We start from the raw sequence: 26,738 nt of genomic DNA, 5'->3' as shown, positions 1-26,738 counted from the left end.
AAGCCTTTGGCTGGAGTTTCTGTATTGTACGTATGCGCAGAATTATGTCTGTTGTTGAGCAAAGAGTAGGTTTAAGGGAAATTCTAAGACTTACTTTGTATGAATTTCCCAAGACTGAACTTGGGATCGGTGCAGTGAATCGGACGCGGCCGCACCTACTTAGCCTGCATAAACTTCAGTTGGTCATTTGTATGATGTATAGGAGGGTGCGCATTGAGGGCCTCTGTCAAGTATATTACATAGAATATTGGAGTTAAGGCTAGGAAAGTAGGCAAAACGGTGAAATAACAGTTAGATTGTCAACCCCATGGTGTGATAACACCATTTCATTTTATTTTGCCCATCTTTGGACGATTTTATTCTGCGCAGGAAGAATTTGTCGTAAGAAGAGAGTTTACTGTACAACGAAGTACTAGACAGTAAGCCCCCTTCAGCAGATCGTATTTACTTGACATCGTCAGAAAAAAAAAAAATAGTCTCGGCCACAGAAAGGGTTAAAATGTGGTAATAATATAAAGACCAAACCATCTAAACGGTGGTTGTTACGAGAGAGAGAGAGAGAGAGAGAGAGAGAGAGAGAGAGAGAGAGAGAGAGAGAGAGAGAGAGAGAGAGATTTAAGATCTGATTCGCCACGAAAGAAAATATTAAAGCAAGACCCATCACGAACACTTGAAGATATTGAAGGATGGCGGAAGAGCTGTGTTTGGAGTGGGTTTCACAGAATGATATGAGACCATAAGAATAAATTTTGGATTTCTCTGCTCAGCTTGTGGATACTTGTGACAATCTCTCTCTCTCTCTCTCTCTCTCTCTCTCTCTCAGGAAATGAATCAATGTAAATGAATGATTTATGCCGGTATATACATTATAAAGTTCAGAGAGATACTGTCATGTTCTGTTTTGTGTATTGTGGAAATGGATCTCTGGAGTTGGTCAATGTATATATATATATATCAGTCGAAAGAGTTTTACAAATTAGTACTAATATATACAATCAATACTTTTTACTCCCATATGTAAAGACTCATTCCTGTCCCCCTTTCACTCTACTCATCAAAACACGCCCGAGTAACCAAGTGGCTTAAGTTCTTGGGTAATACATATCTTTCTGTATCAACTGGATCTGATTTGCTTGAGAGAGAGAGAGAGAGAGAGAGAGAGAGAGAGAGAGAGAGAGAGAGAGAGAGAGAGATGGGGTATGAAGGGGGGTGGACGGAGGGGGAGGGGTGGGAGGAAAAGCTAGCCTTCGTCCGTCCGCGTGCTCCACTCAGCTTGTGATACACTTTTTATACCTCATTCCCAACAGATCCATTATTTTTCCGTTCTATAATCGAGCCGGCGGGGGTGAAAAATTCAGATATCAATTACGGTCATGTGTACGGGGATAACAATATATCTTTAATTGAAGGGCTTGAGTGGCCAACGCCCATTGCACTCCCCAGCATCCGGACTTCTTTTTTCGTTTCCGGGGCTCTGGTGAAGACAGTGGTTAAAAGGGATAGAGAAAAATGAAATTATATATATATATATATATATATATATATATATATATATCATCCAATCCTACGTTGCCCCATGTGGAACGTAGGAGCCCGGGACTAGGCAAGTTGGTCCTGACATTTAAGATGAGAGTGACCAGCCCCACTCATCCCTGAGTAGCATTACGTGAGCAGTAAATCCCAACAACCCTTGGATATAAACCTTCACCCGCTCAATCCGATTGGAGCGCCATAATTACCCACTAAACCACCAGGCGCCAAAATTTGGTTAAATGGTTACCACCCAGCGTAGTAAATCGTTTCCTGATGTAAAGGACACCACTTGGCTTGTCACTCAGTGTAGAGTTACCCATAGGCGGAAGGAGGAGGAAAGAATGAAGGAAAGAAAGAAGATGATGGAAGGAAAGAAGTATGGAGGAGAGGAAAGGGCAGACACCCAAGAGCAGCACTACATTGAGTGAGTGGATGGTGAGCGCCCCCACCTACCATATATATATATATATATATATATATATATATATACTGTATATATACTGTATATATATATAAAATTCATATGCTCAATCCTTTCTGCTCGAAGATAACTTTTCTAAGCTATATAACATCGTCTGGAGTTAACCAGCAATAATATGGAAAAAATAATTCTCAGATCAAATATTTGCTACCTGGGCTATGGAAAACTGTTTTGCATTCGCCAGAAAATTATGAAAAAGGTATTCGTGCTGTCGGAATAACCCCCGTAATTTCCCAACCCGGCACCAGTGCTCAACCACAAAATACATACCCTCTTCCCTCCAAAACTTACCCATTCCAGCGCACACGTAGGCTACTCCGTTCTCAATATTTCAAACGGTGACTCTTAAAGAAGTCATTGCCATCAGTATGCATCGTCTTTTGCGCCAGGCTGAGATGCTGCTGAAGAATGCATGGTGGCTGCGATATACTCTCTCTCTCTCTCTCTCAGGGTAATCACATCCACCCACCTCATTGCTCCCTGACAAATATATACCGGGTATATACACATGGGAGCGTTGGTATGATGGAGATTTTCATATTTCACGGCACGCCGAGATGAGCTCTTAGTGAAAAAACGGGAAAAAGTTATGGATGTTTTGAGGCCGGAGAGCCGAGGACATTGAACCTGTTTTGGTCACTGCCATCATGGATATTACACTTACAACATATTCTTCCTTTGGATAATTATCTTACATGGCTCACTTTAAACCCTCCATTGCGAGCGGCCTCTAACTCCAAAATTTTCATTGACTGGTACAAAATAGATAACTGTTCGTGAAGGGGCTGTTAAATATTATCCAAACCCCGTCAGTCCAAGAGTTATTGAAGATTTGTAATTATACGTCAGTCCGCAGGGTCAAAAGAAAATTGGCATCATTGTGAAACGGCATTAAAATATAATTATATAGAATTAAATGAGATTATACAGTAGCCAAAACCAAATGAAGCTAACAAGACGTAGCTGTCTCATTTTAAACTGCATTAACCTAACCAGAATTTATTAAACTGCCAAAATCTACCGACGAAACCAACGAAAGGATAACCAAAATATGTTAAGATTTCATAAGTGTCCAGAAATGTGTTACATTAATGATATCTCACTCATCACCAAGAAATATAATGATTATATAAAAGGAGAGACTGAGGCCTGTATGACAGAGATGGGAGATTTATTGTAGGCCGCAGTACTTCCCCTCCACAACTACTAAACCCATAGTGGTTATCTGTTTTAATGACCCTTGTGCCACCAACAGTCATAGTTCTGTTTAAAAAAATAAATAAAATAAAATAAGAATGGTAGAGTAGCCAAGTATGAGGTGTGTCCCTTGTGTCGAGGCCACCTGTGAGGGCTCCCTCGTGAAATATGTCCCTGGGCAGCTGCCCGTCCCCAGACAGCATTAATTGTCGCCAAATGTCGTCATGAAATTATTGTATGTGACTGACCTGTGCGTTCACTCCCCCCCCACCTTCCCCCCTGCACCACTGCTATTTTCTCATGTGTCTTTTTCTTTGGCCTCTCTGTATTTTTTTAATTCTTTGTCCGTAACAAACAAAGCTGGAATGCCATAATTCTGGAGGTGCTTACGAAGCTGTTCTCAGTTCCACAGACATCTTTATGTGAAGTATATATATATATATATATATATATATATATATATATATATATATATATATATATATATATATATATATAATGTATGTGTCTTGGAGAAACATACTTTACACGTGCGTACATATAGGAAATTTTTTTAAAGCTCTAGCTGGGAATCGAACCCGGGACTCTAGATAGGATCCGGGCGCTGTTTTGTTATAGCACGGCGCGATAAAAGCCATGCCACCAGAATTCTGTGAATAATCAAATAAATCCTTTATGGGAGGATATTTTTCAGCCCGAACCCATATGACATTATGTCAGAGTCATCTGGATTTTTGCTTAGTCCCACGTAACTCGGCAAGCAACATGGCAGTTTTAATCTATACCAGCCGGTACAAGCGTCTTCCTGTATGTTGGAGAAACACACATTACACGTGCGTAATGTAGAAAGGCTTTAACGCTCTAGCCGGCTAGAGTATGAGAACCTTTCCACATAATGTATGCACGTAGGGCACTTTGATAGGGCAGACTTGGATGGATTAAGAAATTATCTTGCTGACATTCCAAGGCAGACTGTCTTCTCTAGTCATATCAAATCGTCCCAGTCCCACATTAATGACTTACTACAAACTGGTATGGAATTGTTCATACCAAGTCAACAGTTCACTAAAAGATCAACTCCTCAAAATAGTTTGATAGCAATAATTGTGCCAGAGCAACGGCACAAAAGTCATTAGCATATAACTCGTACTTAAAAAAAAAAAAAAAAAAATGAATTGCCCAGTCAATTTGAGATTGCTAGAAACCAAGCAAAAGCAGTAATAAATGTCGCTAAATCAAACTTTTTTTTTTCTCGCAACCAAGCATCCAAATTATTAAACAGTCATAAAGACAGTAGACTATTCTGGTCAACTTTCAATCTTTTCGGTAATAACTTAACAGGTCATCACCCATTCCCCACTAAGTTCTTCCGATGGTAACATTATAATTTTTTTTTTTTTTATGCGAGGAAGAAGGAACCAAAGACCATGAGCCCGCAGTAACAGTTCCTTCCAAGAGAAAAACAAAATACAATAGAGAGCCAAATTCAAGATCCGATCATTTTGAGATGCCTGGACACACTGCGTTTGAAAGACTGGAGATCATAGGCAGCAGGAAATACAGACAGAGGGAGAGTTCCAGAGCTGACCTGTTGCATAAATGAAAGACTGGGAGTAACGGTTAACTCTTGCATTAGAGAGTTGGACAGAAAAGGGATGAGAGTCTGCTGCCAGACGGGTGCTATGCACCCGTCGTAGAGGTGGAGGAATGCAAGCAGACAGTTCAGAGGAGCAGCGACCATTAAAGTAGCGATAGAAAAGAGATAAAGATGCAACAGTGCGGCGAAGAGACAGAGGTTGAAGGGAGTCAGTAAGAGGAGGAGAGTTAATGAGACGAAAAGCCTTTGACTCCACCCTATTGAGAAGAGCTGTATGTAGGGAGCCTCCCCACACATGAGAGTTGTACTCCACACAGGGGCGGATAAAACCCCTGTATAGAGTCAACAATTGTGCAGGGGTAAAGAAAGAGCGGAGTCGGCTTAGCACACCCAATCTCTTTGAAGCAGATTTCACAAAAGATGTAATATGATTTTTCCAAGATAAGTCCCGAGTAAATGAAACCCCAAGCATGTTCAAGGATGATGCAGTAAAGGGAATAACCTTGCCCGTACATTTGCTAGAAATTCTTCCATACAGGAAGCTAGCCAGAATATCCCTGTACTAGAACTTGACCTCCGAAATTTCTCCACTTAAAGTACAGACTAGATACATAAAATCCATCCTAGACGAAATACCCACCAACAAAGCTCCAGGCCCAGATGGAATTCTTCCAATTGTTCTTTAAAAAGTTCTCCCCAGAACTTGCTCCTGTTGTAGCTAAATTATTCAGACTATGCATACTTACTTCTTCATTCCCTAATTCTTGGAAAGAAACCAATATCCACCCAGTTCCGATGAAGGGAAGTTCCTTTGACCCATCTGATTACAGACCAATAGCTATCACGTCTTCTCTTGGTAAAGCATTTGAGATTGCAGTTAATAAGCACATGGTTAACATCTTGAATCCATCAGCTTAATTAGTGATAGACAGTTTGGTTTTCGGCGCCAAAGATCCACCATTGACATTCTCAGTTCCTGACTCTTACCATCCATCAATCAACTGACCTACATGGAGAAACTCATGCAGTAGCCCTTAATATTTCTAAAGCTATTTTGACACTATGGCACCGTTCCTTAATAACCAAACTCCCTATATATGGCCTATCATCTTTTGTTCCTCTGATTTCCTCATATCTCAGCGACAGAAAGATAGGAGGAAAAGTAGATGATGTACTGTATATTCCAAATTCCACTCATTTAATGTCGGCGTGCCACAAGGATCAGTTGTGACTCCAGCCATATTTCTAATTCATATTAATGATCTTTAACTGTCACCCATAGTCCCATCCATTCACATGCAGATGACTCAACACCCCACAGTTCATTCACACTTAAACACACATTTTCTGAGTTTAATATCTCTAACTCACATCTCAGTACAGCCATCTCTATAAATCAAGGCTTATCTAAGGTCACAGAATGAGGACAAAATAACCTTGTCTCATTTAATGCCAGTAAAACCAAATATGTGCAGGTTACTAATAGACAGATATTGCCAGATTCCTATATCACCTTTAATGCTACTGATACTCCTATCTCTAAAAGTATTGAAATTCTCGAGTTTCACTTAACAATGCCCTCAGCTGGACCTCTAACGTCTGATCAGTTTATAAAACCGCCTTAAGAAACATGTTGCCTCCCTTGCATTATTTTAGTTACTTTTATGGTAAATTCTCAGACGAAGTTGCGTCCATTATGCCACGTCTCCATGCTTTCCCCCGCGCTACACGGGCATCTGGTAGAGCTCATGACTGGCATGTCACACAGCCATATTGCAGAACTTCTGCCTATCAGAATTCTTTTATTTCCCGAACTGCATCTCTTTGGAACTTGCTTCCCCAGAGTTGTTTCCCCCGAAACTTCAACCTACAGGTGTTCAGATCTAACTGTTACAGTTTTTTTTATGAATAGAGTATACCAGTAATCTGGTGCATGGATTATTATTTTTTATTAATTTATTTTTCCTTCCTCCATTATATATATATATATATATATATATATATATATATATATATATATATATATATATATATATATATATATATATATATATATATACAGTATATATACTGTATATATATCTATATCTATATATCTATATCTATATCTATCTATCTATCTATCTATCTATCTATCTATATCTATGCCTATCTATATTATATATATATATATATATATATATATATATATATATATATATATATATATATATATATATATAATATGCTACTAGCAGGGGTACCGGGCGTTCCCCCTCCCCCTCCTTATTTTTCTTCCTCTTCCTGTCCCTTTCCCGATTTCTCTCTCTCTCTCTCTCTCTCTCTCTCTCTCTCTCTCGTTCCCCCTCCTTATTTATCTGACTCTTACTGCTCTGCCCCCCTCCCTCAAACCATCGGTCATTTTGATCTTAAAACCTTCCTTAGGTCATAAGACCAAAAAGACGAACACTCCAATCCTATTTGTTCTTGTTCAGTCTTTCTTTCTACTCCAGGAAGACCATGTACCTCTCATGCTTTTGAAGAGGGACTGTAAGAGGTCCAGGAACTTTCTGTTTCAGCTTTCACAGACTAACGCACAGTAATTTGTGCGTACTGGTTAGCTGTCACGGGTGACCTAAAATGACCTCCGACCGGTGATCTCAAATGATCTCGGAGCCTATATCCGAACTGGAGGTCATGTGAGTCTGCATGCCAAAAATTGGGCTGCAGGGATACCCGGCGTTGCCCGGGCCAAAAAGGCGAACACTCAACCGGTGACCTCAAATGACTCAGATCTGAATTTTGACCCCCCCAAAACCTTCTTTGGGTCATAAAGATTCCAAATATGTAGGTTAAGTCCAGGTAAAATGAAAATTGAGGGGGTAGTTCGTTAACAGACAGAAAGTGCCCTTTATGTAGTACACACACACACACACACACACACACACACACACACACACACACACACACACACACACACACACACACACACACCGCTCGCTGGTGTAGTGGTAACGTTCTCGCTTGCCAACTGGTGGACGGGAGTTCGCTCCTCGCTCAGGTTGCGAAAAGTTTCGCTGACGAAGTGGGTGGTTACTGTCTCCCTGGAGCAAGGGGACGAGTGTGTGCGTGTGTGAAGGTCACAGCCTTGCCCTTAGATCGGACTATATGAGCTTTCAGCTCCCTCCCGTGAGGGTAAAAGCTGACGATCACGACCATCAAGTGATCCTGACCGACCCGGTGAATTACACACACACACACACACACACACACACACACACACACACACACACACACACACACACACACAGAAATACAAAGGAGCAATATTTTCACGGGAACTTCATTGAAATTATGATTGGAACAACAGTAGTCACTAGTCACTGTGATCTTACGGAGGAAATAATCCACCACCATCTCCCATCTCCTCCACTGCATGTCACACTTTCCTTCGCTAATCCACCCACGCTCAGTCACACCACGCAGCCCACACAGTTAAATCTGAGATTATATTTGCATTACTTTCACGCTACGGACGGGAAATGACTTTACGCTTCCCATGACGTCATGGTTAACGATGTGATGTCCTCTTTAAAGTTCTTTGCCCGCCATAACCTCTGTCCACTCGAAAGTTGATAAGGCCTCGTCCACTGACTTCGTGCATTGTCCATTCTTGATATTCTTTAGCCTGATTATAGTTTATTATCTTATGTTTAATATATGAATCTCATTTACATTTCTTGCTCTCAGCTTTCAATTTACAACACTCTGTGTTCTGTGACTTAGAGTGATGATTTATTGTTTGACTGTTAATTATTGCCGTCAGGATTTGGCCAAAGAAAGTACAAGAGTTCTACCAAGTCGTGTTAAGACATTGAATAGACATGGTTTCAAAAAATGTGACAATTAAAGGTTCCTTTTATCTTAATATAATCGCGTAGTGATTATGAAAGTAAAATATATACATTAGACTATTTTTGTCAGAGTGTTATAGCACAAGGGTGATATAAATGTTTGCAATGAAATGTTACTGTAGCGCTGCTTCGTTTCTTAATTATTATAAAATATTAAAATGTTCTTTTCCTCAGGTATACGTTTGTTGTAGCATGAACACCAAAAGTGTAGTGCATTATGGCATTTTTGTAAGAAAAATTTGCACCACTTTTTCTAGATGCACATACTCCCTCTGTGAATACCAAGTGTTACTTTAGTTAAAATTACCGCTACATGTTAGGGATATAACCTTATTACCAATAATCGTAATTGTCACTGTGTGGTTTGTGTACAGATCGTCATACTTTTATGTTGATTTTCTTTACTGTAGTTTTTTGTCATAACCGGCAAGAAAAGTTGTGCTGCTGCTGACAATGATGATGTTGATTGCGATAATGACAGCCACTAATGCTGTGACTAAAACGATGATAATGATGTAAAAATGGTCATAAATTAATATATTCACTTAAAAATTAATATAGACACTACAAATGTGCATCGGCATAGTCATGATATATATATATACATATATATATATATATATACATATACATATACATATATATATATATATATATATATATATATATATATATATATACACACACACACACACACACAGACACACACACACAGACACACACACACACGAGGTGCTACCCAAAATTCCAGTAATTTGAATATTGTAGGAAAATAAGATACCTTACCTCCTAGTTCTCACTGTCGCCTTCGAAGTAGTCCCCTTAGGCATGTGTACAGTGGTCCCTGCGTTTTTTCCACGAGTCCATGCATTCCTGTAAGGCTTCAGGCATGATGGTCTTGAGCACCTCCTGCGATTCTGTCTGGATCTCCTTAATCGAGTAAAATCGATGCCCTTTCAGTCGTAATTTCAGCTTGGGAAACAGGAAAAAGTAGCAGGGGGCAAGGTCAGGCGAACAGGGTGGGTGGGGAATGACTACCGTATTAGTGGAAACCAGGAACTGCCGGACAACAATTGATGAGTGGGCGGAGGCGTTGTCATGATGCAGGACCCAAACCTTGTTCATCCACTGTTCTGGAAGTTTGTGGCGGATGTTCTCCCTCAGACACTGCAAAACTTCACAGTAAAACTTTCCGCTGACAGATTGACTGGCTGGGACGAATTCCTTGTGAACAATCCCATGGATATCGAAGAAAACGATCAACATCGACTTGACATTGCTGCGAACTTGACGCGCTGTTTTCGGCCTCGGTGAATTGGGAGACTTCCATTGTGATGACTGCTGCTTTGTCTCAGGGTCATAACCATAAACGCATGATTCATCACCAGTTATGACCTTGGAGATGAAGGTGGCGCCATCTCTGACCTGATTCTTGAGCTCCCTGCAAACTTCTACGTGATGTGCCTTCTGCTCGTCACTCAGCAGTCTTGGCACAAAATTTGCAATGATGCATCTCATGCCCAACACGTCCTACAAAGTGCGTTGCACGCTCCCGTACGACAGTCCAACGATATCACAACATCATGGATAGTCCGTCTACGATCTGCAAGGATAGCCTGATGAACATTTCTGACGTTTTCTGATGTTGCCGTTGATGGTCGTCCAGAAAGGCCATTGTCTTCGACGGACTTTTGTCCTTCCTTCAACCACTTGTACCAGAAAAATATTCTGCTTTGGGACATGGCATTGTCACCAGAGGCTTGCTGAAGCAACCAGTGCATTTCTGCAGCCGCCTTGTTGATCTTGAGGCAGAACTTGATGCAGGTTCTTTGTTCCGTGAGGTTTGCCATTGCGAAACTGCCAAACCACCTACACACCACATTACAATAGTAAGCGTAGCTCAACAACACGTTCGCTCACAGACACGGCCGGGCCACACTGAAACACAAGGGGTGCTGCTGACTCCTCCTAGTGGCAAAAGGCAAAACTGCAAACGGTTGGCTCCCTCTTCATATTACTGGAACTTTTGGGTAGTATCAGATTTTATATATATATATATATATATATATATATATATATATATATATATATATATATATATAGATATATATAGATCGATAGTGACAGCTTCTTTTTCTTTTAGACAATTTTCCAAATTCATCAACTCTCATCCTTTATTCTGAACAGTAATATAAGCACAATAATTGTTTATACTTTTCTGTTGTGGCTCACTATGGTGACTTCTTTAACTCAGACGCCTATGACTCGTTCAGATGAATAAAATCGTCTTGGACTGACTGGCACGAAACACGAGAATTGTTCTGGCCATGGGAGATTTGGCGGTGGCAGTATATAACAATTGTTCAAGGCTCGTTTGACCGACTCTCAGATGAATAAAATTGTCTGGCGTTAATTGGAACAAAATACTAGAGCTCTACTGACCATGAGAGGGTTAATTGTCACAGTATTAACTTTCCAATCTTTTTATGACTCATTTTGAGATTAATGAAATCACATGGTGTTAGGTGGAACAAAACAGTAGAGTTATTCCGACCATGAGAGAGTTAAAACGGTTAATACATAACCCTTTCAGTCCGATAACATAAATTTTCTTTGCGATCTCCACACAGTTATGTTCAGGGGTTACATAAAACCTTCATCATTCCTTTCATTGGTAAGGGACTTCCTGGAACTGAATAAAATCAGCTGGTAGCAACATAAATAGAAAAGATAGTACGTCATCGGACTGCCAAGGCTAAAAGTTTTATTCAGCTTCCCAAATACATCAACTTACGATTCCCTCTTTCTCTCCTCCGACAGAGACGTATCAAGCGCAGGTGCAGGCGGCATGGCAGAAGAGCTGGAACCAGACTCAGTCCCTCCTGCAGAACCTGAGATTTAGAGAACGCGGTCCCCTCAAGTCCTGGCGCCCAGAGACCATGGCCGAGGCTATTCATGCCGTGCTGAAGGAAGGACTCTCGCTCTCACAGGTTGGTGGTTGGTTGGCTAAGATTACGGATTCCCTTTTTATATTTATCTGGCTTTCCATAATTTCCTTTTGTATTGCCATTGCAGATACTTCTGTTGTTGTTATTGGTATTGTTGTTATTGTTGAATCATTCGTTTCCTGGGCTCTCTGAATATACCCAGGGGTTTATATGTACCGTATTATAGAGGATGTTTTGTGTTCTCGGTAATATCTGGAAGTTTTTGAGTCCATTCATCCATCCATTATCCAATCCTACATTGCCCCATGAGGAGCGTAGGAGCCCGGGGCTAGGCAGTTGGTCCCGACATTTAAGATAAGAGTAACCAGCCTCACTCATCCCTAAGTGATCAACCTCAACCACCCCTTTGATATAAACCTTCACTGGCTCAATCCGATTGGAGCGCAATAGTTACCCACTAAACCACCTGGCGCCAAAATTTGGTTATATGGTTACCACCAAGCATAGTAAATGGTTTCCTGGTGTACAGGAAACCATTTGGCTTGTCACTCAGTGTAGAGTCACCCACAGGCAGAAGGAAGAGGAAAGAATGAAGGAAAGAAAGACAGAATAGGGAGTGTAAAGTTACCCGTAGGCAGAGGGACAAGGAGAGAATGAAGGAAAGGAAGACAGAAGAGGATGGAAGGAAAGAAGAATGGAGGAGAAGAAAGGGCAGACACCCGACAGCAGCACTACATCGACCCATGTGCGGTATTTGCCTTGCTCTCAGACTACACTCCGGCATTATTGTGGCAGTAGTAGTTTTGCTTGGGATTGTTCCTGGCGTGATCCATAAGTCCTGGCACCCAGAGACCGTGTCCAAGGCTTTCCACGCAGTGCTGAAGAAGGGACTGTCGGTCACTCTCACTGGTTGGCGATGGTTGACAGGTTGCTTAGAACAGATTGTAATCACGTGTATGCTAAGGCCGAAAGAAAAACAATCGCTCGGCTCTGTTATTTTCCTTGGATACCATTGTTATTGTTAATAATTTTGTTGTTTTGAGGTCAATCATTTGTTCAGTTCTGTATTTTTGTTTAGTTGTTATCAGTCTGTGAGGCAACTCACCATATACCGCTGCGTTAGACTCAACCTGTTTGTGTATCTATCTGCCTGTCAGTCTGTCTGTGTGTCTGTATCTGAACTCCTCCTGGATCTGATTGAATCTTCCCTTGTGGGTTCCTCTGGTTACTTCGAAGGTCTTCCAGCCATGATTTTCAGGGATAGTCAGCCCCCCTTACCAAATAAAAAATTCTCAGAATGTGAAAGAAAGGAAGATTTTGCTTTGATATCGTTGTACATGTGCAATGGACTCTCGTTTGTAATGCGATATTTGTGAACGTGACCCCCCTTCCCAGTGATTCTTGGACTCTTTCCCCAAAATAAAAACTATCAACAGAAGTAGGTGAGAGTGAACCCATGGATTTCAGCAAACCTTAAGAGGTCAGTTCGTCTGGTTTGTTGATAATTTTTTCCACTATATAAAATTTTCTGCCATTATTTTTAGGATGGTTCACTCCCCTGCCAAAACATATACGAGTATATGATACAAAATATGGGAAGGGACTCCTATCCTCTAACTGCTACTACTGATATTACTACTACTACTACCAGTAAAATGCCTTTGTCGGCGAGGTACGAGCGAGACTATTTAAATCCGAAGGCTTTGAAATGTCGCCTTATACCCTGCGGATGCCTAGAGTGTATTGATGGGTATCTACCTACCAAGTTTCATGCCTTTACGACAAACTTTCTGGCCTGTGGCCCTCTTTTGAAGATTTTCGACATGCTGCACTTGGCGCGTGTTGCGTGGCACGTGCAACGCCGGGGTGTGATGAAACCTGTCAAAAACATATCTTAAAGAACGGGGCTATCATATGGTGCAAACCAAGCAGTGATTGGCCTTGTAGTTGCTGAGATACAAGCGTATCAAAAGCGTTACGGTCGGGTCAGGTCAGGCCGGGCAGTGTAGGGCTGGGTCAGGTTGGGCTGCTCATGTATGAGAAAATGCCACTACATGACGAGAGACTTGCGAGGGCTTCGCCCTCGCTCGTAGCTAATACTACTGCTACTACTGCTGTTGGTGCTGCAACTGCTTACTGAGTGTATCCTGGGATATCACTCCACCCATTACGATCATGTGGCTTTTTCATCGGGATACTAGCTTCTCTTATGATGCAGTAATATTATTTTGCAGTTCTTTCAAATCGGCATGCATAACACAGGATTGGGTATGCAGTTTCCATTTTTTTAACGCATAAGAAGAAAATGCACATCTTATTTATTATTATTATTGTTGTTCTTGTTGTTGCTGAAGGGATCATTATTTTGCCTTGCTGTTGTTACCATTAGGTATTGTTATTGCCTTGTCATTGTTGTTGTCGTCTTCGTCGTTGTTGTTGTTACTCTCGTGAACGAAGTTGGAGGAGGTTATGTATTCCCTTATATTTGTCTGTTTGTTTTTTGTTTGTCTAGACGATATCACCAAAAGTTCTCAGTGAATTTCAGTGAAATTTTGTGGAAGGGTGGGCCATGGGCCAAGAAAGAATTGATTAATTTTTGAAGCGGATCCGGATCCGGATCCGGCATTGACGGAGGTATGCGATCTCTGTGTGCTTTCTGATTAGAAATATGTGGCTTCCTTATTTGCCTTTTTTTTTTTTATCAGGTTACTTTGTTGCTCATTTCACTGTCAGGGTCTATCATTTTCAATTAGTGCTGTTGTGGTTGTTGTTGGCGGTTATGCGTCGTCGTTTTATTTCTAAATGAAAATTGTATAGCTCAGGAAGCTTTTTCCTATTTTTTTCTAGTCTAATAAATGTTTCAAGTTGTGTAGTCCTTGCCTCCAGAAATAGTTTCGGGAGATTTTTCTGAGGTTTATTAGTACATTTTGCTCAGTTAGTCTAAGAATCTGAAATTTAGTTCCTTTACTTTGATTTAGTAATGTAAATAATTTGTTGTTCCATCATCGTCCCATGGATGTCATTCCTCTTCGTCATCATGATTATCATCATCATCATCATCATCATCTTATTATTATTATTATTATTATTATTATTATTATTATAACTGGTATATTAGTACATTCTCAGAGACGCTGAATGTATGCAAGACATAGTTTCTCTCGTATTTAACTTTGGCCTCCCTCTCTTATACAATATCTGTCCGTTTAACACAAGTGGAGAATGAAGCAGCTGTAGTTATTTTCTTTTATTACCTCCATTGTTAAGTTATATTTCCCAGTTACCTTAACTGCTTCCCAGTCAATGTCGTTACTACAGATTTTTTCCTGTTATTTTTTTTTTTCAACACTCGGAGCTGATGTACGCCATGAATATTATGCGTACGGTTCCTGCAGCCGTAACAGCCAGTCTTCCGCTGCGATGGAGTGTTATTTTGACTTGGCTTAATTAGTATGCAAATTGGGTGTGTTTAGCATTGAGCGCCTCCGGATGTTGGCTGTAAGAAATGGGATCCTGTTAATTGTTATAGGTTGTGCCAAAAAGCTGACACACACACACACACACACACACACACACACACACACACACACACACACACACACACACACACACACACACACACACACACACACACACACACACACACACACACACACACACACACACACACACACACACACACACACACACACACACACACACACACACACACACACACACACACACACACACACACACACACACACACACACACACACACACACACACACACACACACACACACACACACACACACACACACACACACACACACACACACACACACACACACACACACACACACACACACACACACACACACACACACACACACACACACACACACACACACACACACACACACACACACACACACACACACACACACACACACACACACACACACACACACACACACACACACACACACACACACACACACACACACACACACACACACACACACACACACACACACACACACACACACACACACACACACACACACACACACACACACACACACACACACACACACACACACACACACACACACACACACACACACACACACACACACACACACACACACACACACACACACACACACACACACACACACACACAAAGAAGGCAGCTATACTGTTTGTTGCCTTACAGATAAGAAAACAAGACGCTGATTTGTTTTGGGATAAGCGTTTAAAATCGTGGAAGTGTGAATACAGTCTCACATCTGACATTTGTGATGGTGTTGTAGTTCGTGTGAGAATTCAAGGAAAAAAATCGTTATCTATGCAATGAAGAGTCAAGATTCTTATATATCACTCAGTAAGAAGATGGAATGAGAAATTTCAGAGTATAATATCAATCATTTAGTCGTTGTGCATAGCATGTGTATTAATTAACGTACTGAATAATGCATTTCGAATTTGGACACTTGGCAGTTTCAGTTATAACTGAACTATTAGATACTGTAAATGAATTTGGGAATGTGAGAAAATTGTGCCGCCATATAACATTCATGATAATATATCTCAGAACATGGTTATAGCCCGGGGATATTGGAAAGTATACTATATACCATAGTTGAAATGGGTATCTCTGTATCTGAGTGGGAAATATGTCGTGAATATGCAGTCATGTCAGAAAACTTATAAAGCAGTATAACTCAGTACGACTATGTTTTTTCCCTACTGCTAGTATGCATTATTCAGCACAGGACAACCACTTGTACCGAAATTGTTAATGAAAGCTATGTCCAGCCCATCCTGTTTGAAAAATCCCTCTTACGCTGAGTGATATCGTCTTAATATGTAGCGGAAATGTAAAAGACGTCATCATAATGAAGATGATACCAGCTTCATATCTGCTCTGTTATCTGTCGTAACAGTTTAGTGGCAATATCGTTCACATTTTGGTTAGACATAGAAAAGAGAGGACCTATTTATGATTTAAGCGCGCGGGTATCCAGTGAATATAGATATGATATATGATGGATCTAATGCTGATGAATGGCGGAATTTAAAGCCCGGAATGGTAGTAATAATTTGTGGGTTGTGTTGATGTACGGGCAGTAGGAATGGTGGTGCTGGTGATAGTGGTGGAAGGGGATGGTGGCTGTGGTTGTGGTGTTGGTGGTTAGGATGTTTTGTAGTGGTAGATGGATTATTTTTGGTTTGAGTCCAGCAGGTTCAGTGGAGTTAGAGAGCAGTTTTGGCTCATTTGTGTACGTATGTTATGTATGTACACCCTCTCAAAAAAGTATGGGCACTCTTACAGCACGTATCATTCTGAAACATGGATGAAGCATTGTGATATATGGGGCATCCTGTAATTATTAGTGCAGATATTATATTTCGTAATTATTAGAACTCAAACTTGCAAAAAGTTTCACTTACTGGGTGGTACATGTTTTGAGGCACCACATTTATAGACTCATGTGTGTCTGCAGAAGTTGCTCATTTTCACAACTATAGCACCCCAAGGTGCCGATACTTTTTCGGGAGAGTGTACATACGTATGTGCCTACGTACCTATGTATGTATGTATTTAGGTTTGTATGCATGTGTCTGATACGATTTACTCATTTATATTTCTTTGCTTATTTTGAGATGTTATGTATTGTCAGTATTAGTTACAAGCTCGTGGTTTGGTTTTATCAGAGGGCAGTGTTGTTTATCGATCCACCCACTCGATGTGTTACAATCCAGATGATTTCTTGTAACTCAGGAAACAATTTCTTACGTTGGGTGACATCCATATAATCAGATAACGTCTGGTGGTGTAGTGGGTTAAGGCGCTCCAGCCAGGTGGGTCACGAAAGGGTTTATATCCGAGGATTGACTGGGGTTTATTGCTCACATTATGCCTCTCAAGGGCGAGCAAGGCTGATTCTCTTTCTTCTTTAATATCGGAACCGAGTAACCTACCCCCTGGCGACTGCACTTATGATGGGGCAGGAAAATTATAATAATTAAAAAAACGGACTGGATGATTGACAAATCGACAGATAAATACACATAGTATATGTTTGGTAAATATAAGGCAGAGCTATTAATTTTCATTGTTCTCTGATGGATGTATGACTGAGGAGTTAAAGAGCAATGATTATGGATATACTTTCATATTTATTTATTTATTCATTTATGTATTGCACCCGAGCCCGTGGAAGTGTTGAGGGTTGGGCAAAAACGAAGGAATTCAATTTTCTGAATAGTTAGTGGTCACGGTCACAAGGCAAAGTGAGAGTTCGACCCATGTGTGTCTGTGTGTGGACAAAATAGCTAAAGCAGCTTTAATCTGGTTTGGGCCAAACTTGATGACAGGGTTGGGTAAAAACGAAGGAATTCAATTTTCTGAATAGTTAGTGGTCACGGTCACAAGGCAAAGTGAGCGTTCGACCCATGTACTGTATGTCTGTGTGTGGACAAAATAGCTAAAGCAGCTTTAATCTGGTTTGAGCCAAACTTGATGACAGGGTTGACTCAGCCATGGGGCTGACCTTTTGTTTTGAGAACAGTAGGTCAAAGTTCCAAGTCACATGGCCATATTTTGTGGGAGACATCATGGTGATGTAGGGATGAAGGGATTCGACTGTGGAAAAAAGGTCAAAAGTGACGGTACCAGGACAAAGTCAAGTAGTCGACTCAAGGAGCTTTCATTCGATTTGGACCAAACCTAAGAGAAGGACTGAGAAGCAATCAAGGATGGAGAAGCTAGACTTTGAGAACATAGGTCTGAGGTTAAGGTCACAGAGCTAGGTCAACTTAAACATTTTTAATATAATTTGGACCAAAAGAGGTTTAAGGGTCGGGCAAAGATGAAGTAGTTCTGTTTTGAGAGCATTTAGTTGAAGGTCAGTGTCACAGGGCAGAGTCAAATGTTTGGACCATAAACCAGTTAGTGGTCTCGAAAGCTGTTCTCTACGATGACTCCGTCTTATGTAAATTGTTGGGGTATTATTCCTTCCAGGCAAAACTGAGATACACTAGCAAAATACTGCGGATTCTCTCTCACGCTACCTCCGTCCTCACTCACTGCTACTAACTCATTGTCCGTTCACTGACTGACTTTCACTGTCTGACTCACTGGTCTCCACTCTGTACTACTCTCTGTCCATCACGGACTCTCTCATTGTCACTCACTGACTCTCGCTCACTAACTAACTGACCCTCTCTGTCACTGTCCGTCCGCCACAGACTAACTGGCTGACTCAGAGGCAGGACGGTCCCTTTAAATACCCCCAGACTCCACCACCAGAACAGCACATAATATTCTAGAGCCTTTGAGAGGACCCGCATTTTCCTGAGCAATAATGCACTTAAATAAACAATAAACATTAAGAATAGTGACAAGAACTGATTCCTAAGGTGTGTGTGTGTGTGTGTGTGTATATATATATATATATATATATATATATATATATATATATATATATATATATATATATATATATATATATATATATATATATATATATATATATATATAATGTACAATACATTGAACTTTCTTTTTTCAGGCAGGAAACCTTTAGTTATCAGATATGTTTAAGCCATATTAAGCTTTTACCATGAACAAATTAGTAGATCAATTTTGACCGATAATTTGCAACTATAACTGATAGTTTTGCATAATCTGAGTTTCAAGTTAGGATAGATCGCATCATTAGTTCCAGAACAAACTACTAACTTATACTGATTTTAACTTCAGAGGTGCTCTTTACTGTATACTGGTTTTCTATATCGGCTGTGTTTTCAACTTCCACTGTTTTGTTTTGTTTTTACTCATTTATGTAACTACTTAGCCATCCTTTTAACTTGCCTACCCTTTTCCAGGCCGCCCGCAAGTACGACATTCCTTACCCAACCTTCGTTCTGTACGCCAACCGAGTCCATAACCTGCTGGGGCCGTCTCAGGAGCCCGGAGATATGAGGCCTAAGGGACGTGGCAGGCCTCAAAGAATTCTGCTCGGGTCATGGCCCGAGGATCAGATTAAGGGCGTCATTAGGGCCGTCGTCTTCAGGGATACTTCCGTCTTCAAGGACAGTGAGCACAAATTGGGGGGCAAGACGAAGGTGCGAGGAGGGATGGTGTGTTTTGCTTTTGATGTTTCGTTTTCTTTTTTCACCCTTTCGCTTTCCATGTCGCGTCATGGAAAGCGAAGAGAACAAATTTTATCCTCAGCTTTGATATTCAGGTTATTATCAGACCTCAGGGAAGAAATGAATTAGCATACTTCTCTACTTGACGTACACTGGTTAAGTTCGCAATTCATGTCCGTTGTCATTGTCTGCAACATATTATTTATGCTTAGTTTCCCTGAGGTTCTGTCAATAACTTCAAGAGTAGGCGGATCATATGTCCAAACTACAGTATTTTTAACATTGATGAGGAGCAATCATCATAATTGTCCAGCACTGCATTATGCCCTGTATTAGTAAATAATTTTCATTTTCATCCGTTTCTATTCTCAAACCAGCACTTCTACCAAATTATCTAGCATCTGTAACTTTTGAAAGCACATAAATGTATTCTTATCAGCACTTTTAAGTAATTATGCCTTGAATCACAGTTTTATAGTCGAGCACCGGTGTTTCAAAGGGCACTCAAGTTTTTTGTATCAGTTTTTCTCATACCATTAATTAGAGTCAGGGTAAATTTGGCATATATTGCAACTTCCCGCATGCACTTTTTTTTTCCTTTTTTTTATACCCTCATGGCGGAGTGACAAGCCTAACCTCGCTGGTCCTTAAGGAAAATAGGAAAAGTTTTATAATTAACAGTGTGATATGACTTGTCAGACCTCATTAAAACTTGAGTGCTCTGAGAAACATAAATGGAACTCAGATATTCATTAATTATTTCCATTCCTGTCCTCTCGCCCCCCCCCCTTTTATTGAAGTTTTCCCCCCACGTGTTTTTTTCGTAATTATCATCTTTTAGTCTCACTTTATTAAGGATTGTTGCTGTAGTTCCTCCATCCCCCTCTGTCTTCCCTTCCACCTCGTTCCTCCCCCTCCTCCCTTCCCTTACCCACACTGTTACCTACTCCTCTCGCGCTTTCCCTTCTCATTCACCACATTTCATCCGGTACTCTCCTTGTTCTTACTCCAGTGTGTTCTCTCTCTCTCTCACTCACTAAAGTACTTATCTCTTTTTAGATCCTCACTGTTCTCTGTATTAATCCATTTCACACACACACACACACACACACACACACACATTCAACTTACTTTTACACTTTTCCCTTCCTCCCTCTCGCATCTCATCCTTTTCACTCAAACAGTTCCTTTTTCCTTCAATACTCACTCCTCTTGTGGCGATCTTTACTCCTTATCGTATCTTCGTGCTATCTTTATTTTTCCTACATTTAACTTTCCCCTCACACTCATTCAGTTACTTTTCCACTATTCTTTCCCCACCACAGTTATCTTTCCACTCTCCCCACCATAGATATCTTTTCATTCTACTCCCTCCACCACAGTTATCTTTCCACCATACTCTTTCCACCATACTCTTCCCACCATGGTTATCTTTCCATTATACTTTTCCCACCACAGTAATCTTTCCTCTATACACTCCCCACCACAGTTATCTTTCCACTATACTCTCTCCACCACAGTTATCTTTCCACTGTACTCTCCTTACCACAGTTATCTTTCCCTCTGCCTTTTCTAACGCACAGTTTGTTTTTCCTTCAGATTCATATTCCCACCGTCTCCATTTTCTACATGGTCTTTCTCTCGCAGTCATCTTTCCTCCACATTCTCACAGTCAGCCACTTATCCTGAAATCTCATCTTTCATCCTCATGTTCTCACAGTCTCCCTCCCACAGTTAGCTAACTTCCCTTAATGCTAACTTTTTCTCAGCCACCCTCCACATACGCCCTCCCTCCCACAGTCAGCCTTCACTCCACACTTTGCCATAGTCATCTTTCTTCCATACACTGCTTTCCAGTCTCTCTTTTCCAGTAAACATTCCCTTCACTCACACCTTCTCTTCTTCACTCCCCCTACCCTCTTCCCCATTCCTCACACAACTCTCCCCTCCCAGCCCTTCCTCCCATACCACCACCCATCCTCCGTATTTCACCCCATCATTCACCCTGTAACCAGTACCATGTAGACTTGATGTTCACCTTGTATTTTCTCTTTGTATTTTATAGGAGAACAAGCACCCTCAGATGCCCAAAGTCCAGCGGGTCAGTATATCTACCAGTTTATTTGATTTTTTTTTCCTTTATACTTAACTCTTTGCCCAGTACTGAAGTTTGTTATCGACGCTACCGGCTGGCTTATTCAGTTTATTTTATACCTAATTTTTAGGACTTTAGTGACGATAATGCCTATCCTCATTTCGAGCCTGAACTCTTTCATTATAGTGATGGTTTTATATTTTATTCATATTACCACCAGAGTTTTGTTCATCTAAGGAGAGAAAATTTAGACTGAGGTGATTGGAAACAAATTCCGCTTAATACCCCGGTACAAGAGATCTTCCCCAAACTGTAAACTCATTTGATGATAGCAAGAATAAAAGTAATAAAGATATTGTGGTGTAATGGTTAATATGTCGACCAGTGGTCAGTAATTTTTTCTTACGCTTCCAAGTTTTCCCCTTCACCACGAAAGATATTCTTTTAGATGAATAATACCACCTGGTGGGAAAAAAAAAAAAGAAACCTAGTAAGGGTATAATCACTGACTGTTTCATCCATTGACTTAAATACGTTTATATCCTCTCACCCTGATTAAAGATATTTTCTTTTTAATTTTAGCTCTTTGTTGGACTTTTCTAAAGCATATGGATAATATTAAGATTATAAATAAAATAATGTTGGAACTGACGGTAGCATTGCAAATAGTAATGTCAAAATGGGTGATCAAGATGGTTTTTTTTTATCACGGCATGACTTGTGAATTTAAAGACAATGATCCGATAACTCTCGCTGGGCAAAGGGTTGATTATGAGTGCTGTACTTAGAAGTGTGAAGTGTACTATGATAAGGTATTATTAAGGGATTGTTATTCATTAGCAGTTCTTGAGCTGTCACTAAAGAAAATTTTAAGGCAATTAAGGGCTTCCATTCATAGGAGGAGGGAGTATAATCTCTGCATTTTTTGTTCACTTATTTTTTGATATTAAAAAAGTTCATAGAACTTCAGTTTGCATATCCCCCACTGTATACGAGCGTGGCAAATTGTGATTGGATGATGATGATGATGATGACGAATATTAAACATTATATTTCTAGATGACCATAATATCCCCCTCTCCTTGTTCACCTCTGTCGCTTTATCGTACACCTATCCTACCATATACGGTATCTCAACTCACCTCTTCCACTCGTTTCACCTAACTTACAGCCCTGGTTCTTCCTTCCCCCTTCCCATCGGTTCATCAAACATTTAGCCTAACGACCTCTCACTCTGGGCTAACCAAACCTAACATAACTTAACCAAACCAAATCACACGTCTCCTCCCTCCCCAGCTAGATCTAACCTACCCACATCATACATTCTTCAGTGCAAGCTTAACCTAACCTAAACTAACTTATTGTTGTAGTCCCCATAGGTGCATCATACACCACATAAAATGTGCCTAGCTAAACCTACCCGGTAACTTGAGAACATATCCCCTGAACCAGCTTAACTTGTGACCGTATGCTTAAACAAATACGTGGATGCCGTGACTACCACTCCATGTTAACTGATATGCTGAAATAAAATGTAAAATCCACATTTGTAAGATGCCACATTTTTGCGGTCTTTCAATGCCATTATTACTAAAAAAAAAAAAAAAAAAAGGCGAAGCGTAAGTAGGTTCCTCACAGTCGTTTGCAGATTTAAATGGTTTAATGATATAAAATCGCTCCTCCTTACCGTCACGCATTCTAATCTCACCCCATTCCACATTTTTGACTAAACACAAGGAAAAAATATGGAATCCACTTCTGGAATGCGCTGATTGCACAGATGTGGAGCAGCACAATTACTGTATGAGTAAACTGCCACTATTTTCACCTCAGCCTAACTTAATCCCACCCTTCAACACAACCCGTCTTTTACCCGCAGCCTACCCCCCACTCTCATCTTAATCTCAAATCTCTCAGTCGGACCTAACACAACTTCACTTCTCTCAGTCTAACCTCACCTCTCAACCAAAACTCACCTGCACCACCTTCTCTACTTTACCAAACATAACGCTCCTCTCATCTAAAAAATATTACCTCACCTCTCTCAACATGATGCAACCTCAGCTGCAACCTCAGCTGTTAACCAAATCTAACTTTAATTCCCAAACCTAATCTCACATCTTCCACCGTAATTGCACCTAACCATACCTCACTTTACCGCTCAACCAAACCTAACCTCACTTCTTAACAAAATCTCACTTCTACTTCCCTATTCGCACCTAACCCTTCGGCCAAAACTAACTCCATCGCTCATCCTAACCTAGTCTCACCTCTTTCAACCGGACTTCCCTTCGGCCTCCCAGCACAACTCAGCCCACTGGCACATCACACCCTCAAGTAACTGATCAGCAGATGTCACCCCCTCACATTTACCTCCGTCAGGGCACTGGCTACTGATGTAAACACTGACATGGGGAGGAGTGAGACGCGGGCACGGATAAATGTGGGATGATAAATTTATGCTGCTGATTTTTAGCTTTATTAACAAGATATAATAATTTTCTCTAGGTAGTGTCAGATTGCTGGTGGGTGACTTATGTTCTTTTAACCCCTTTGCAACGAGCGCCCCTTCCTGAGATAAGTAAAATTGGCTGGTGATTTAAAGGATACTGTAAGTTGACATTATCAGATTCGTCGTTTGTAACCAGGTCTTTTTCTTTCTTTCTTTTTTTTTCTTTTTTTTTTTTTTTTACCCTCTGCGCTACGACAGGTCCATTGTGAGCTAAGTCTGGTAATGGCAAGAGTGAGTTAGAAAAGCCGTCGTCTTAGTGAAGGGGTCATGAAGTTTGTTTCTATTTCCTCCACCTCCCTAATCCCTCGAAGTCGCTAAAGCTGAATATATTTGTAGAAACTTTCGTTGATTGTAAAAACAAAAAAAAGGCGATCGTACTTAATGAGTTAGAAGTAAATAGAGTATAATTTTCTAACATTATAATTTAGCTTCATTATGTTTGCTAAGAAGGAAATATCGGTTAATAAATTGGTTGTTTAGATATTAACTTGTTCGATGGATTGCTGATAAAATATACGAGTTTTAACACATTTAAGGTGTATATATTAAGTAATGAGATGAACTGTTGCAGCTTCAGAATGAAAGATAAGGTAAAATGTAGTTCAGGATTCTTTCTGTGTATTCATGTATCAGATTGTTAATGGATGAGGGTAGCTTGACGTAAAAATAGGAATAGGTATAATTTATTATTATTGTTGTTATTATTATTATTATTATTATTATTATTATTATTGTTGTTGTTGTTATTGTTTTAATAATATTAATGCTTTTGTTGCTTTATCAAACTCCAGTATTGTCGTTCCCCCCGCCCAAGTCGTAGTTTATAAAATCGTAAAGCAGTGTTTCTTCACAAATTATCAGTGAGTTGTATTAATACCAGATGGAACACGACCACTTTGTTTTGACAACAATTATAAATTAGCTAGTTAAACTGACATCTGGTTACGGTATTGTGAAATCAGTCTAAGACGCCTATTCCTTCTGGTTGATGTTGTTAGATGGAGCGCATGAATATTGAGAGAGAGAGAGAGAGAGAGAGAGAGAGAGAGAGAGAGAGAGAGAGAGAGAGAGAGAGAGAGAGAGAGAGAGAGAATGCAGCACTTACCTATTCTCAGTTAGGCTGGCCTCATTTCATTGGAAAAAAAAAAAACGGGGTGGGGGGGGGGCATTTTGAGAGACTTACCGCAGTTGTCGATAGGCAGACAAAGTAACACACAAAAGTTATGCTTCTCTCCCTCTTCCCGCCCCCACCCCCTTAAGAAAAAAATTTGCAGCTAAGAATCATAGACACTGACACAAATGTAGGTCAGTGCCCGCGCGCGCACACACACACACACACACACACACACACACACACACACACACACACACACACACACACACACACACACACACACACACACACACACACACACACACACACACACACACACCTAACCCCATACAAAAAAAAAAAAAATCAAAGTCCTCCTAAGAATCGTAATAACCAAGAATCTCAAGCACAAAAAAAAATTAGCCCCACTCTGTAAAAAACAAATCCTCTCAAAGGTATCGTAGTCAAGAATCTCAAACAAACTCATACACAGGGAAGCAAGTAAAAACAAGTTCTTTTCACCACTTCCTAGAAAAGCCGTCTTTCAAACACCTCATCCCCCTAAAAAACATAATTCCGCTTCAACCTCCTTCCCAACGAAAAAAAAAAAAAAAAAAAAAAAAATCAAACTCACTCCACCTTCTAAAAATGCTTCCTTCAGTCCTCCCCCCACTCCAAAAGAAAATGCGTGGTAGTTGTCACGAGTCCAGTCAGACCTTTTTCTTCACTGGCTGACCTTTCGTTCTTGATCCTTGGTAATAATTGGTGCTTAATAATGCAGGTTCCACTCTTGTCATTCTCAGGGGTTGTGGTGGTGGCGGCAAGGACAGGCCTAGTAGGTTGATTGGTAAATGTAGGAACAGTCAAAGACAAAAGTCGTGTTGCGGTTTTGTCCAAAGATTAAGTGTAACATTTGAAACATTATGAAAGTTCTACCACAGTCACATGTTCATGATTGGCTAGCCTGACTTCGTCAAGCTTATGGGATGACGGTATGAATGAACCCATGAAATTCCGAAGCCTTAACATCGACTCGCAAAAATTGCTTATTCCGAACTTCGTATGAGAGACGAAATGCCAACAGTTTGGCGATGATCACCTGACATTTCATCTTACATCTTACCACGAAACGTCTAGCAGACCTACTATACCATGGTATGGACAGGTCAAGCAACATACATACAACTAATAGGAATATGAGAGGTGGCATGATCTTCCTTTATTTACAGGAAACGAATCCCGAAC

General features: G+C 40.5%; 1 protein-coding gene across 1 annotated transcript in view; it reads left to right on the top strand.

Moving 5' to 3' along the window:
- LOC145392377 (uncharacterized) overlaps window positions 1-26,738 on the top strand; it is a 767,527-nt gene that overhangs the window by 737,890 nt on the left and 2,899 nt on the right. The window contains exons 4-6 of the mRNA XM_080266779.1: window positions 11,522-11,691; window positions 19,527-19,766; window positions 21,859-21,894. Coding sequence (XP_080122905.1) covers window positions 11,522-11,691; window positions 19,527-19,766; window positions 21,859-21,894 — 446 coding nt within the window. The remainder of the gene's footprint in view (window positions 1-11,521; window positions 11,692-19,526; window positions 19,767-21,858; window positions 21,895-26,738) is intronic.

Source organism: Coenobita brevimanus, chromosome 22 (genome assembly GCF_032717465.1).
Source record: "Coenobita brevimanus isolate Jiangsu-jjx chromosome 22, ASM3271746v2, whole genome shotgun sequence".
Classification (NCBI taxonomy): Eukaryota; Metazoa; Arthropoda; class Malacostraca; order Decapoda; family Coenobitidae; genus Coenobita; species Coenobita brevimanus.
This window is presented reverse-complemented; position numbering and strand designations above follow the sequence as displayed.